The 17,416-nt window shown below is 41.3% G+C and overlaps 1 protein-coding gene across 3 annotated transcripts in view; it reads left to right on the forward strand.

The window, feature by feature from the left end:
- LOC124261914 overlaps positions 1–17,416 on the forward strand; it is a 322,925-nt gene that overhangs the window by 137,110 nt on the left and 168,399 nt on the right. Inside the window, exon 12 of one of the 3 annotated variants that reach the window (XM_046696277.1) lies at positions 15,054–15,332. The exons of the other annotated variants lie outside the window; for them this stretch is intronic. Within the exon in view, the coding sequence (XP_046552233.1) occupies positions 15,054–15,332 (279 nt within the window). The remainder of the gene's footprint in view (positions 1–15,053; positions 15,333–17,416) is intronic. 3 annotated transcript variants of the gene reach the window in all.

Raw genomic sequence — 17,416 nt, forward strand, 5'->3', positions numbered from 1 at the left:
CGTTTCTAACGACGTATAACCCCGACATGTCGCTTGTTTTTTCCCGCGTCACCCCCACTATCAGCGGGGGTAATAAGTCCTATATCCGTTGTGCAATCCATAATATCTATAATGCATATGGAAGCCCTTTCAAATTTGTTTCTCACAACGTATAACACGTACATCTGCGACATTTCGCATCTGGTGTACCGACGCTATCAGCGAAAATCAGCGTATGTTTCGTTTGGTAATTATTTCTATATCTGATGTTGGATCCTTGACAGCTTTAATATTCATTATGCATTGTGAGATTCTAAATATCTATAACGCATTTGAAAGGCCTTTCCAGTGCTGGCTTCTAACGATGTATTCTTCTAACGACGTATAACATGCACATTTGTGACGTTGTGCAAAGGTACCAGTCTTGTCCGTGTATAATGGTAATTTCCGTGTCCCATGCGCTATTGGCGGAATATGATTTCTGTCATAAATTCATTATGCATTTTTAGATTCTTAATATCTATAACGCATTTGAAAGGCCTTTCCAGTGCGCTTCTAACGATGTATAACATGCACATTTGTGACGTTGTGCAAAGTTACTATACATGTCCGTGTATAATGGTAATTTCCGTGTCCCATGCGCTATCGGCGGAAGATGATTTCTGTCATAAATTCATTATGCATTTTTAGATTCTTAATATCTATAACGCATTTGAAAGGCCTTTCCAGTGCGCTTCTAACGATATATAACATGCACATTTGTGACGTTGTGCAAAGGTACCAGTCTTGTCCGTGTATAATGGTAATTTCCGTGTCCCATACGCTATCGGCGGAAGATGATTTCTGTCATAAATTCATTATGCATTTTTAGATTCTTAATATCTATAACGCATTTGAAAGGCCTTTCTAGTTGGCTTCTAATGATGTATAACATGCACATTTGTGACGCGTGTGCAAAAGTACCAGTCTTGTCCGCATTTTGGTATAATGGTAATTTCCGTGTCCCATGCGCTATCGGCGGAAGATGATTTCAGTCATAAATTCATTATGCAATGTTAGATTCTTAATATCTATAACGCATTTGAAAGACCTTTCCAGTGCGCGTGTAGCGATATATAACATTCACATGTGGAGTATTTTGCAACGGTGCTACAGACATCTAAACATGCCGCCGTCTGTGGTGTTCGTGTCACCTGCGCCATCAGCGGATGTAGTGTTCGGCTATGATTTATATGTCCATGGTCTGATTTTCAATATGTCTAATGCAGTCGAAAGCTCTCGAAAGTACGCTCCTAACGACGTATAACTCAGACATGTGCGATGTTCTGCTTAGACGTTACACACGTCGGTTTATACCGCCGCTTCTTGTGTCGGCGCCCTTGTTCAGGCTTTGCCTTATCGCGTCTTTGTTTGCTTCTAACTCCGTTATACCTCTCTGCAACATACCTGTATTGGTATCATTAGAAAGCTCTTTTGACGTCGGTGACGGTGGTGAACGCAGATTTGATCTATCCTGAAAATTAAAATATATATTGTACAATTTGTTTGTAAAAATCGTCATTTTTTGCTATACTTCTGCAGAAAATCCTATATAACTTCTCTGTCCAAAGTCAGAAATCAAATTGGCTGATATTGTCAGAAAGCCCATTCAATCGCGGAGGTGCATGCAACAGAGCGTTTTTCTAACCTTTCAAATAAAGTATTTATTAACTTTATAAAATGCATAGTACTCTCAGGCGAAAGTCTAACAATCCAACGTATTTACGGGTATTCTTTATATGGGGACAGGAGCCAGGTTGGCCACTGGCTCAGATATTTGCCTATGTCCCCCGGGCAAGACAATGCGACGGGCACGGCGATGTGAAAATTGCGACGCTGCCCTCCACGTCTGCCCACGGAGGTCGGAAAGATGGGAGACCCGAGGTAGTGCATAGTGGGATAATTCCGACCTCCACCATGATCAAGCTTTTGGTTGCCTTGGTGCTTAGCTTGTGTAACAGCGCGCGACGTTGCTCATGCTATTCATCATTGGTTCTCCCGAAGACGCTTGATGCGGCCATGGTGTAGCAGAACTGAAACACATTGAGTCTTGACAGGTGGCTCAGAGGCTGATTTGCTGGAAGCAAGCTCTAATGTTGGTGTTGTATAGAGGTGAAAGAGGCGATGGCGGCGAAACGGTAGCTGGCGCAGGCAAACCAGTTCGAGTCTCGGTAGTGGCTCAGAGGCGACTTGGCAGTAAGCAAGCGCAAACGGTGGTGGTTTCTGCTGGAAGCAGGACGAAATGCTGGTGTTGCATAGGGAGTGAAGGGGCGACCCTTAATGGAGAGGCGATATGGGCGAAACGGTAGCTGGCGAGGCAAACCAGTTCGAGTCTCGGCAGTGGCTCAGAGGCTTACTTGGCAGTAAGCAAGCATAAACGGTGGTGGTTTTCTGCTGGAGGCAGGACGAAATGCTGGTGTTGCATGGGAGTTGAGGGGCGACCCTTAGAGGAGAGAGGATGGCGGCGAAACGGTAGCTGGCGCAGGCAAACCAGTTCGAGTCTCGGTAGTGGCTCAGAGGCGACTTGGCAGTAAGCAAGCGCAAACGGTGGTGGTTTTCTGTTGGAAGCAGGACGAAATGCTGGTGTTGCATAGGAGTGAAGGGGCGACCCTTAGAGGAGAGGCGATGGCGGCGAAACGGTAACTGGCGCAGGCAAACCAGTTCGAGTCTCGGTAGTGGCTCGGAGGCGACTTGGCAGTAAGCAAGCGCAAACGGTGGTGGATTTCTCCTGGAAGCAGGACGAAATGCTGGTGTTGCATAGGAGTGAAGGGGCGACCCTTAGAAGAGAGGCGAGGGTGGGAAAACGGTAGCTGGCGCACCCAAACCAGTTTGAATCTCGGCAGTGGCTCGGAGGCGACTTGGCGGTAACTGTGCATGATTTGCAGTGTCAAATCTTTGCAATTCCCTAAGGTGTGGCATATGGGAAAGGAGAGGTATATTGCTGTAGTGTCTACAGCTATGTATGTGAGGCACCCAATTGATGGGTAGACGCGAGGGCATGACATGCCAGACGGACATTGACGTTTTCTGACGTTTGTTATGCATGTTGATGTAAATTGTAGTATGTGGCGCTTGAAGAGGATGTTGAGACGCCGTCTGGATGCCACCTTTTGGGACCACAGCCAGCACATGAGGAAGGGACCTGCACTGTTAGGCAGGGATGGCGTCCACTTGACGTCAAAAGCCAATGCCCAGTTCTGGCTTTCCATTCAGTGTATGTGTAGGCACGCTTAAACGCCCATGCCCTGTCCGGTAGATCATCATTTAATCGTAATTCCAAAACTCAATAATTGTCGTTTTTGTGTTTATATACAGCAGTGGCAAAAGGGTTCCGCGTGTGAGACAATCAGTGCAAACGGGACACACAGATCAGACCTGAGTGTTAAGTCAAATTTGAGCTGTTTTGACAACCGTCACACGCACGGGGCTTAGCTTGGGATGGCTTTAAGGGTGGGAAAACGTGACGACATCCGCACGTGTTACACATGACGTGAAAGCTAAGACACGGGGCTTTCGATCCATAGTAACAACAAAACTCTGTGGTCGATGTACGAAACATAGCAAGCACCTGCAACGTGAAATACTGCCGTAAATCGGGTCAAATCGGGCTTAAAAGCGCCCCGGCTTCGAACCCGTTAAAGACAGGTCACTTCTGATGATACTACCAGTTGGCCCTGGGAACCAGCTTCACGTCGATGTGCAACATGTAAATGGGTTGTGTATATTTGTCGTCCACGCGACGTATAAAAGATGCTCGCCGAGCAAGGCTCTTTTCTTGGTAAAAAGACATGTCTATATCAGATGGCCAAATGGACGTGGACGTCCAACCAGGTGCCCCACGTCGACCCCGTGACGATCCCAGGTGCTTCATGCACGTGACAACATTTTCATATATGATATGCGTGCATATGTTTCTTTCTTAGGTTGCGAGACGATTAGTGCAAGCGGGATGCAGAGATCAAACCCCTTTTGATATGAAATCTGAGCTGTTTTGGCTCCCGTCACACGCACGGGGCTTAGCTTCGGGGGGCTTTAAGGGTAGGAAAACGTGACGACATCCGCACGTGTCGCACATGACGTGAAAGCTAAGACACGGGGCTTTCGATCCATAGTAACAACAAAACCCTGTTGTCGATGTACGAAACATAACAAGCACCTGCAGCGTGAAATACTGCCGTAAATCGGGTCAAATCGGGCTTAAAAGCGCCCCGGCTTCGAACCCGTTAAAGACAGGTCACTTCTGATGATACCACCAGTTGGCCCTGGGAACAAGTTTCACGTCGATGTGCAACATGTCAATGGATTGTGTATAGTCATCGTCCACGCGACGTTTAAACAACAACACCCACCGTTTCTGGCCCCTGATATAGGGCTAACAGCGTAGGGATTTCAACTGCATGACACTTGCAGAACCGTCAGACAAAGCACAGTCTATAAAGCACGGAGGAGCAACGTCATTGGCCGCTTGGATACAGTGTAACCAAGGTTGATCATATCGAAGGCGTGAGGGGCGGTGGGGTAGCCAAGAGGATGAAGCGTCCGCTGAAGAACCGGGTTTGATTCCCCACATGGTCACGGTGTGTGATAAAATTATTGTCCTGCTGAGAGGGTACGTAAGTCCTAAAACTTCCCAAGTCAATTTAGTTCTACACACCTTTTTAATCGTAGACTATATGTTGTTTTATTATGGCTAAATCTCAGTACAATCGCCAGTGGCTGAAGGGATGGTACAAATCCAGCTAGGGTCCATGCAAGTAGCCAAAGTACTATAAGTCTCCATGGCCCCTCGAGTGGTGATCTACCGTCAGTTGTTGGGCTTATTTCATATTGTATTGTCCTAATTTGAAATCCTATTTTAGAGATATACGCTAGTTATATTTCCTATTACTGTGATATACTAGTTGGTTTTACTGTCCTTCGTCGACAGGTTTTTAACATTTGCGCATTTGTCATGAATTTATAACTATCTTAAGTCACGATATGGCTGAAATACTGCCGCTGTGACTATAAACTTTAACTCACTCACTCACGGTATGTGAACCCATTTCTCTTGTTTCCTGTTGATATTGCTTGAATATTGCTAAAAGTGGCGTAACACCATACTCACTCACTCACTGAAAGGCGTGAAGTGTGTTCCCAAGCACCATCACAAAACTGTGCGACTCGATATTAACAATATGGGTGAACCACCCAGATCCGGAAGGCTCTTTGTGGCTTCCACATCCGTGTACCATTAGATACGGGTGCTCCAACGGATGACCACTGCAACAACCACAGCATCAGCAATACCAGGGCTGTGTCGAATGTAGGACCAGACTGTCCAGAGCCGAGCCACACCACGCCACGCCACGCCACGCCACGCAGACATCCAAACGACGATGTCAGTGGTGTCACGCGCGTATATTATGTGGTGTAGCAATGTGTCCCGATTTGTGTCCTATCGGCACAGAAGGAATAGGGCACCATTTCCCTGGGTGTGAACCGTGTTCTGTATATTCCGAAAGGCAAGGGATTTCATGCACGTTCTAGAATCTAGTCAAGTGGTCAGAGGTTAACAGCTATCAGACATGACATCTCCCACGCCATTGTTGCCAGCTGCCAACGGAGTGCCCATGTCAAATATAAAAAGTTCTGGAAGTTCGCACTCATTCTGCTAAAAGTGCAAATTTGCTAATTTGTTATCCTTTTTCTGAGATAGATGTGCTAAGTGCACTTTCCACGGATGTAAGTGAAAAGCTATCTGATATTTGTAAGAAGGCTAGAAAGAGGCAGGCCATTAATAAGGTCAATGAGATACACACCAGCATTATCTAAGGAGTCGCCACCCGAGACTAAGAAACGTATCCAATCTGTTTCCATCCCGATGACTTCTGTCAGTGTGTTTGAGCAACCAATTGAGAAGATTCAGTTACATATTCAGGCTTTGATTCACAGAAATGTGAGTCCATATCAGAAGAATCTAGCAGCAGTTGGAGACGATGCACACCCAGAAATATACCCCACTCAACCCCTACCTCCAGCCCAGAAGCCAATTAGTGTCAAGATTACACAAGATCAGCAGGAACTCGAATGCATCGTCCAGTCGTGCCTTATGGTCAATTCATTGTCACAGCATAGACTCCAACTAAGCCAGGACTTGGAAAAGAAACGATCCTACATTTCGGGGCGATACCTATGGGAAGTGCCCAGGCGCAGATGCTAAGAAGAGGTCTTTCGAGGCTAACATCATCAGACAGGCTATGGTCAGCTTGCTTCAATCACTGGGTGGTATGCTGTCCATTGAGGTTCAAATGAATCCACTGAACCATGACACACATGGGCACCAACCATGTTACTACGATTTTTAGTCCAGTTCTATTGAGTATGGTACTGTATTGAGAAATATAAGTTTTAACTTTGTGTCACAGGTTTACACTGATACGGTCCCCTTTGTTTTGCTATTTGACATGCCTGATTGCTTCAGTAATTATGGACAAAAGGTGCTGCACTATGAGGAGACCCCGTTACTACACACACTGCCCATCCGCAAACAGTAGTTTTGACCTTGGTCTGCAGATGGATTTCATGTTATCACGTCAATTGACAACAGATTAGACGCGTTCCGTAAAAGGAGAAGACGACAAAGATTTGGAAATGATGGTGTTACTATTATCAAGGTTGTAGATTTGTTTCATACATTTTGTCAGACACTTACATCAACGTTTATTGTGAAACTGATAGACAGGGCTTCTAATAAAGGAACTTCGCTAGGAAGTTTGATATCGGATTGCTTTTGGTAAGCATCTTGACATCTTGGTGATGAGGTGATGAAGTCATGAGATAAAACAAACGTATGGTCTTTACATACAAATGATAGCGTTTATAAAAGTATTTGATAAATGTGCACTAACTTTTCTGTCATCGGTATTCGTTGACATTTCCGTCACCAACGTGAGGATTTGAAAAGCGGCGATTTGTACGTCCATCTGAAGCCCCTGCCATTCCTAAGGCCAGACAAACGTCAACAATGTCCGACATCACTGCAGTCAGGCACAGGCACTTGGTCAAAACACCTTATCAAACATGATGAAATCCAGAAACCACTTTGTCAGGGCACTGTCACATTTCTTTCACATTTTCACAATTGCTGCAAAATCCTGAACTGACAGGTAACAAATAAAGGGGGTATGCCCTAGAATTTATGTCTGTGTGTTATTTATTTGAAAAAATAATGCATGACATTCCATGAAAACCCAACGCGAACTTCACGCTAATACAAGTAAGTAACGAGTATGGCCTCCTTGAGCGACCGTTACGGCACCACAACGTCCCCTCATGAACAGGAAAACCTGTCGGAACACTCTGACCATAAGTCGACGCCATTGTGTGCCCAAGGTCATGGAAGGTTGATTCATGTGCTATCGCGCTACTCTTCCCTGTTGATCCAAAATGTTATCAACATTTTGCCCCGGTCGATACTGTTTGGCAGTAAGATTCCCCTGGACGACTGTCAATTGAGATCCTTGGTACAAAATGCTACCGTAAACAATTACGCTGCAAATCGGTCAACCTCACAAACACCAGTCTGCGTCACGTGTGTCACATAGGATGGGAAGACATTGTGGCTAAGTTTCATTACCCTAAGGAGAGAGATTTAGTGAGATCTGCTACCATGGAATTGAAGGGTAAACACGGTGGTGGGGAACGATCTTTATATGAAGGAAGCTAGATGTAAACACCAAAATGCTTTTAAGCGTTTTACAAACGGTATTTGAACAATGAACTTGTGGACTTTGATAACCGTCACATCCCCGAACACTGGATCTGAATCTAGAAGTAAGGATGTTCAGAGAGGATCTATTAAGGTGACAACAACACCTACAAGTATTGATAATGTCTCAATACCAAATGAACTGTTACATATTTTCTTCCTTAATGTATGTGGACTGAAAGGCAAGCTACATAACCCTGTTTTTAAAACTGAAATCACTTACTGTGACATATTATGTTTGGTAGAAACAAAATTAATTCAATTCCATGATGTTAACATTCCTGGCTCCAGATTACACGGAGACTCTGTAGGCTGTGTACACACGTATTGCACAATGATGGGCTGAAATGTTCTCAGGAAAGACATCTACACTTTCATACTTGCTTTATAAATTAGTTATCAAGAATCATTACCTGGCAGAAAGCTTGACTAAGTGGATTCCTACTGTAACAGTAGAATCTATCCTTACATAAAAAGCCGGTTTTATGTACATTAGGCAGTCCCAGTTCATACTTTGAAGAAAAAGGTGTTTCAAAGACTTAAAGATCAATTTATCCAACATGGTCATCTGAAATTTAAACTCTTGCAAAGCCACCACATACAAAATCCTGAAATCCGAGCTCTAGTTAGAAGAGTATTTTAGTATGCTTCTTAAACCTATTGGTATCCACAAATTCGGACACAGATTACCCAACTAGGCAGGTGGAATATTATACCCCTAATCAAAAGAATATTCAATCAATCCCAGAATAACTGTGTTGGTGATTAATGCACTTTTGTGTTGTGGATACTTTAGCGAATATAGCAAAATAAACTGTTGTCATCATACATTCATGTTCAGCAAAAAGTGTTAAACCGTTATTTAAAAGTAAGAACAAATATGTACTGAGAAGGCTAAGCAAACTTTGTTCTCCCTCTACCTTTTACACAGTGTTTTAGTATGTACATTAATATAGCCAAATGTCCTACCGACATGCAAGATTGTTTAATAATATTGTTTATTACTCGCCCGTGGAAGATACTGCTGTGTAATATTTTTACGGCAATGTTACAGTAGTGTAATACCGCTATAGGTATGACGTACTAATGGTTTACAGTTATGATGTCAGAATACTAATACCTCTGTCACAGTGGTATTAAACCTTGCTTGACCTGCGGAAAGCTGAGAGTCCTCACACTGTAGGTAGTTCCTATCAATTTATGGTGGAGAGTAATAGACAGAATACTAAACTCGCTTCTTTGAAATACCATTTTTATTTAACTCGTGAAAGATTTGCAGAAGTATTACACGGAAGGTCGTTTAGTATCCTCTATATACTGTACATTATATGTACAGTATAGTCCCCGGAAAGTAATAAAGGTTCTGTTCTGTTCTATTCGTGCACCTGCTGTAACGGATTGTCCAGCATTTAGACAACCCTTGAAATGCTCACGTTCCTGATGAGTGAGTGAGTTTAGTTTTACGTCTGAGACTTTTCCATAAACTTATGCGCCAAACATTGTCAAAAGCTTTGAATTCTGAAAATCAATAAAACCACAATACATTTTGTGTTTCTCTTTTTAAGTGAATCAATAATAGCATAAAGGCTAAAAATATTGTCATTCGTGGAGTAGCCGTGCCTACAACCTGCTCGTGATTCTGATAAAATATTATTACTTCAACAAAGTCGTTTAATCTTTCGTTGAGAACTGAAGTGAATAATTTCCAAAGTAACTTATAATACTTCTGGGTCGGAAATGTCAAGGGTCATCTGTATTTCCTTTTCCTTTGTAGACAGGGCGGTTAATACCATTCAATCATTGTTTGGGAAAAATCCCAGTATCAAATATTAGATTCATACTCTAACATACAAAGGTTAAAAAGCGGGCACAGAAGATTTAATATACATGTATTCATAAATAGTGTTATCCCGGTCGCATGCCTTACTATTTCTTAGCAGTCGTATGGCACGTACATTTTCATGTTCAATGTTCAAAGTCAATGTTCAGAATATCATTACAATCATTTATGTCAAAATGAGTGCTAAGATCAAAGGGATCATCGATCGATATGATTTGCCCTTTCAGCATTTAATTTCTATATATATTCAAAAGCATTATTGATAAGGTGCAAATCTGCGTCAATACCTTTCTCACGTAACATTTACCAAAATGAGCGTGAATCGCTTTTATGCAATATTATTTACATGTTAAAACGGTGTCTGTTATAAACTGTTCGATGGACTTATTATTTTTTGCTACTGTTTTTTACGGAAGCATAGCTGGGCCACGGTGAAAAATGTTTTAGTCTCATTATCTCCTACGTAGGACTTAGTTTTTCCTACGTTAAGTCCTCCGTAGGACATAGTATCCCCTACGTAGGACATACTATCTCCTACGTAATACTTAATATCTCTTACGTAGGACTTAGTATTTCCTACGTAGGACATACAATATCTCCTACGTAGGAGATGAGCGATATGAATTAATATACATTCATTTGAAATGGTCGACTTAAATCCCCACACACGCAAACAATCCCATTTCAATGTTTCAACCACTGTTAGAGTATACAGTCATGTGTTTCATTCACTATTAGAGTCATGTACATGTGTTGAACTAATTGCTGCACATTACTGTCATGTGTTGAACTAATTGTTGCACATTATTGTCATGTGTTGGACCGACTGTATAATACTTTACTGCCTTGCGCTCAGTTTGCTCTACTATTACGCGTTGCAGTAAGTTCACTGTTATGTGCTGCACTTTGTTACACTTTACTGCTATGCTTTGAATATTTCAGAGGTCGTTGCACATGGGTCATAATCTGCGTACACAGATCTGTGTTAGGCTATCGGTGGCAATCTATGCATGGTTATTCCCACGATTCAGAAGCCGGTCGAGTGTAGTAGCTAAGTCGACACAGAAATTGTTTGTACGCAATATTTTCCCTGACCTTCCTCCAAGATAAAAGACAACGTTACCATCTTCTTGTGAATAAGTATTACAGCTTGTCGAGTTTGCGGCATTACACATGATGGGGATTCTGTGTTAGAACTAGACCCCAGTAACCTGTGCTTGGATCCTTTCGGCAGGCTATGCGACATTTTAATGCGAGTTACATTATACGTTGTTCACTGGTCACGAGGGGGACATGGGTTGATGTACCCTCTATGTTTGTTTATGTTCCCTGAGCCCGAAGGGGAACATAAACAAACATAAAGGGTACATCAACCCATGGGCCCCGAGGAAGCAGTGAACAACGTATTTATCTTACCGAACACTTCAATGTTAACTTTGAACTGCTTGAAGCACGGGTATTGGATCATAATAAGGAGTACTGGAGTTAGGCAACGGCCCAAACACTACAAACACGAAGTACCAAACGAATTCCCACAATTCGGCATTTCCAGCGGATAACATAGAAAATGTTACTCGCTTGTAAGTGGGGTACATTGATTGGCTCAGCCAATCAGAAAACGACATTTATGTGTGAGGTAAGATAATGAACATTGGCCAATATATGGCTTTTGTGTTACAGCGGTTTACAAATAACTACAATGACAATTCTTTGCCTTTTTGAATTTCGTATTGTTTTACGCCGCACTCGACACTTCTCCACCCAGTCAAGTCAACCTGTATACAATCACGAAAAACAAATCACCAACAACAAGCGTTGTATCCGATCCAACCTAACTCCATCTGAAGACAACAACAACTTGCGGAGAATGTGTTTCCAGAGTTGATCTCTCTCTCTCTCTCTCTCTCTCTCTCTCTCTCTCTCTCTCTCTCTCTCTCTCTCTCTCTCTCTCTCTCTCTCTCTCTCTCGTGGTTGGTCGATTTAATAATTACGTGTGACCCATCCACATAACTGCAGGATTCTTATCAATTTCCCTTTCACCTCATGGAACATTAGTTGTGTATGTACACAAATATTAATAAATATTAATCATCTTCTCTGTAGGAGATATTAAAGAGATTGTATGTCCTACGTAGGAGATACTAAGTCCTACGTAGGAGATATTAAGTACTACGTAGGAGATATTATGCCCTACGTGGGAGATATTAAGTCCTACGTATGAGATAGTGAGACCAAAAATTATTTTCACCGTGTCCCTACTACGCTTCCGTAGTTTTCAATATGCGTTTTGATTTGTAAACTTTGTTTTTGTTAAAAATAGTTTTTGCCTGATTATACCGTCCCCCTACAGATCTTACACTGACGTCCGAACTAGGTCTTAGCTCTGTTACATCCTGGTCTGGTTGACGTTGTTTGATTCTTCCAGTTTTTACTATATTTAATCACAAATACCCATTGTTGTTGTTGCTGTTTATCCCATCCATGCATACCCTTACGTTGTCTTTGTAAATCCTTATTGGATGTATATAGGTTTGTGCTGTGCTGAAGCACTTTACTTTACCTGACAACGGTAAGATGTTTTGTACCAAACGTCGCATTATAACCTAATAAAGAAGCCTTCGTCAATAAAATAGCTTGCCTCTTTTCTAAAATTCAGAAAATTCATGAATACTGATGTTCATAAATATGTTTGGGGTTTTTCATCACTATTCTAAGACATATATATATGATCCTTTATAGCCAATAATCTTGCAGATGATAATTATCCCCGATGTTAAGTGTTTGCTTTCACGTATCAATGTTAATATGCATACTTTCCGCAAGCGTTCTAAAACCAGTCATCACAGATCCACCAACTATAGGAGGAGGTAATATTGCCATCAGCTTGACCAATACCGATGTCGCTGGAGTAATAGATGTGTCAGGACCGATATATCAGGAGACTGAGCATACATTTATCATACATACCACTGTTGACGCTTTAAGTGAATGTCGGCAATGATAGTATTTGGATTTCTGCTGTTGATGTGAACATGTATATTTTCAGCTAGCCCACTAAAACCAGACATCACAGGTACACCACCTGCAGGAACAGGTAATATTTACATCAGCTGGACCAATACCGATGTCACTGAAGGGTACACATCCAGCTATACAGTAAGGTGGTCTCCAGGAACAGCATACAGTATCACAGTTATATACACCATCACACTGTACGGCAGGAGTCAGACGATTTCCTCGGATCCAAAGACATTTACAACAAGTACCTACGTTACACTTTTCCCCAGTCATTATTGTCACAACTTGATTCCATATTATGTTTATTACTTCAAGACTTGAATGTGCTCTTTCCCATACCAGAAATACTCAAAACCTGTGAGCGAAAGCTCGTACGTTGGCAGTGAACTCAGACCGAATGGTTTGACTCACGTCTTGTATTCGTAACGTGACAGTGGTGAGTCATTTATAGTTAAAACTCAATATAAAACCTTTATGATTTCCGGAATATTGTTTATGACAATCGATTTGTGAAAAGTCATTCAAGTCTTAATGGAACATGCAGCATTACTCTGTCAAAACAGAGTATATCATTTGAAATGTCTCTTTTAAGTTTTTTTGCAGATTTTATGCCCTAACACCTGGCTGTTCCTCTCTTTGCACTCCTCCCTCGTAACACAAAGTGAGCTGTGTCAATATTTTAAGGATAGTTTGTTAAACAACTTTTTTATTTTTAGGGCATAAATTATGCAAAAACAGAGTTGGTCTGATGTTATTATGTTATTATAATCAGTGTTTCATTGAGTATTATGTGTTTATTAGTTTTCGAGTTAGATTTCAATTTATTGGTCCGCTTTTGAGCCAAACGGACTGTAATTCGCCTGAACAAACACGGTAGTGTGGTTCAAGACACAATAAGGAAATTATGGACATCAACTTGAGTATATGCTCAAACTATTAGCTGCCTATACTACATCTGGATATTGTGTCAACTTCAGCCATGGTATAATGTCATGTTGCTGGAAAACCTTTACATGCTACAAACACGGGGGATAAATCAAGTATTAATGAGACAATATATCGGATGTAGGTTTGAATGTGTACATATATGTGGTTACTAATAAACCTTAAGAACTGATTTTTCAATATTTAGACTGACTACGTATTGGTTTCACAAACATCTTGAGTCCTTTGTCTTCCAGAAATATTGATACTCAGATATATACATCACCAATATCACATGTTGAACGAATGTTCACAACCAGATTATCTTCTCTTTCATGTTGCCACACGTGCGACGTATTATAGGCTATCTCTGCAGACTTGAACCGTATTCATTGTTTTCAGGGATAGGCTACAACGGAAGCTGCTCACAACCTGGTTTGTGTTACGATGCCAGTGCCAACTGTTACAGTGGTAGATGTCGCTGTGACCCGGGATTCTTCCGAAACACAATCTGTGTCAGCAGTAAGTGGTTAATATGGATGTCTATCTAACCTTACACGTGAAATTTGGATTGTGACTGGCTCATTTCTAATTCCTCAGAGTGGTATCCTGACCGAATCTTATCAGAGTATACATGTATAATGCACCTGCAATATGCAGCTTGGTTAGATAAATGCATTGTCCACCGATCATTCCAGTGTCATGGGGTGATGTACCCTCCATGTTGACCTGTGGATAAGTTATTATTGTTCATGTTTATTCTTCAAACCCTTTAGCGTCATGGTCCCGAAATGGGTATTTCAGGCTCGCACTTCAACATATTTCCGGTGATGTCATTTTATTGCACATAATCGGAAGTTTCTCTCTTAGTCGAACATCAAGCAATGTCAGTCAGTACTTACATGAACTTACATTGCAATTTTCTGTACGTACATGAGCATGAACTAGTTATATATGGATGTACCCTATTCAACTGACCTCCGTCTGAACATCTGAAAATCTATGATTTGAAAACCACGCAAAGTGATAACCACGACTCCAGGCGCACCGTCAGTCTGAAATATAGTAGGGTCGTTTGAATAAGGTTAAACCCTCACAATGACCGAATTGCGTAATGGCGACTTTTTGTTGTGGAAATCCCATGATATCAGAGACATATCCAAAATTATATATATTTGTAAAACGTCACTGACTTATTTTGCTTAATTGTCACAGCTACACAATTTGTTTGATTGTCTCCATTACACAAGTTTATATTATCTGTAGGAAATGGGTCAAAGGATTGTTACCGATGCTGATGAGAGTGGTATACTTTATATTAAATATGGTCTATCATGTATGAAATCTCCCACCGTCACAACTACGTGTGATAATTCTGAAAACATGCATGCTTGTCCGACGGTCTCCCCTACTGAATCTGCAGTGATGAAATCCATCAAGTTCCTGTTCATGAAAGATATTTTCCTGTATTGATGTGTTCCGTTCCTGTTCATGTAAATTCAGTCAACCAACTTCGTCCTACCACTGTGACGGCCGTCGTACAAAGCACGACCACCATGACAGCAACATGGACAGCTCCTTCTAACGCCGTCGTTACCGGGTACAAGGTCGCGGTTACACCAGGGGGCATTACTCCAATCCTTGTCGGCAGAGACATCAGGACGCCCATCACAGGTCTGATGCCGGGGACAGTATACACTGTGAACGTGAAGACAAAGATTACCTATCTGCAAGGACGAGATGAGATGACTGATGCTGTATCTGCAGCACCAAAGCGAACAAGTACTGTACACTTGGCAGTTCTTCTGTTCAATTGCAGTGGTTGACAACGATGACGTTATTAATGTATGTGTGTATGTATGTATGTGTGTATGTATGTATGTATGTATGTATGTGTGTGTGTGTGTGTGTGTGTGTGTATGTATGTATGTATGTATGTATGTATGTATGTATGTATGTATGTATGTATGTATGTATGTATGTATGTATGTATGTATGTATGTATGTATGTATGTATGTATGTATGTATGTATGTATGTATGTATGTATGTATGTATGTATGTATGTACGTACGTACGTACGTATGTATGTATGTGTACACCAGCATAAAATTTAAATGGTAATTGACCACAACTTAATGAAATGTAGCAAACAATAAATTGAAAGTACCACATTAACTCTCAAGCAATGATCTCAAAACACAATCCTATAGTTCTTATTCGGAGTCATTTCAAAAAGCCCACTTATGCATGTTGTGGCGTGAATCTGGCACAAGTGTGAAAATGGCTTTACGAGGAAGGCATTACAATTACAAAGCGTGTGTATAAGCAATGACTGAAACAAAAACCAATCTCAGCCCGATCTTAACCACAAGACGGATTTTCTTCTCACAAAGTGGGAAAGATACCAAATGTAAATTACTGAACGGAAAAAAGAAACTATAGGTACGTAACGATAAAGGGTATATTTAATTTACCTTGTGCCAACTGACCTGTTGACTGTGTGCAAAGATATAAATGTAACCCCGAATCTATCATCCAAAACTGGCTCCCACAGTAGATTCGCTTGTGTAAGATCAAACGATATCTACATTGTAGATATAACAACAAGTGAATTGTCATACTACCGTCAGTTAATGGCCTCACAATGATTTGACATCACTAAGAACATAGCTGACAATGCTATGACGTTACGAAGTTGATGTCACCACAATGCTATCATGTCATAAAGCTGATGACGTCACAATGCTATGACCTCTCTGAGATCACTGCTCAAGACGCCGATTGGCAGGTTTGTGTTCAGATAAATTCATTCATTTACTGATTACTGATGAAGAATGATTTTGGGTGATAAATAAAATCTCACCCTCGTGTCTTCTGATATCAAATATATCAACACTTGTTGATTAAAGTAAAACTATCCTCGAGATACCTCATAAATTTATAACTTTAAATAACTCGTGTTGATATATTTGATATCAGAAGACACTTGGGTGAGATTCTCTATATATCACATATAACGTCAATGCAAGACAATAATAGGCGTCTCTGTAACATCTAATGGGCCCCAATATTTTTAGCTATTTTCTGTGTTTGCGTCACTCTGTTTTTCCGACCCGTGAAGGTCCGGGTTAGAATGAATCTTCAGTAACCCATACTTGTCGTAAGAGGCGACTAACGGGATCGGGTGGTGAGGCTCGCTGACTTGGTTGACACATGTCATCGGTTCCAATTTCGCAGATTGATGCTCATGCTGTTGATCACTGGATTGTCTGGTCCAGACTCGATTATTTACAGACCGCCGCCATATAGCTTGAATAGTGCTGAGTGCGGGGTAAAAATAAACTCACTCACTCTGTTTTTCTAATAACAATAACTTAAAGAGTTTATCTGGAATGCTGCTATCAACAGCTAAGAAAAATAAGCTGCTTCGTCGTGTATGTCACTACATCTGCACAGGATGAAAGGAGAAAGATTTTGTAAATGAAATATGTACCCACCAGGAAGAATGGAAACATATTTTGCAGAGCTGACCTGTCTCTGTATTTTAGAATCCATACAGCACTTACACCTCATGTGTTATACAGCATGGCAATGTTATATCCAGAATTGACAGAAGAATTGCAGTATGTAATAAGGATTGGATCCGGGAGCAAATTAACAAAAGAATGTACAAAATATAATACCTTTGCTAAAGTACTGTCGGAAATAGATAAAAACTGTATTTTCTCAATTTTCTCTACAATTTATATAGTTGATATGTGCAAATGTGAAATATCTGTTAAACTAAGTTCGGCCTAACTACAGTCTCAGTGGTAGGGACATAGGAAACGTAGAAAAAGGACTTTACATAGGAGAGATTAGTGC

The sequence above is a fragment of the Haliotis rubra genome, unplaced genomic scaffold (genome assembly GCF_003918875.1).
Source record: "Haliotis rubra isolate DU_JTF1 unplaced genomic scaffold, ASM391887v1 Scf816, whole genome shotgun sequence".
NCBI classification, from domain to species: Eukaryota; Metazoa; Mollusca; class Gastropoda; order Lepetellida; family Haliotidae; genus Haliotis; species Haliotis rubra.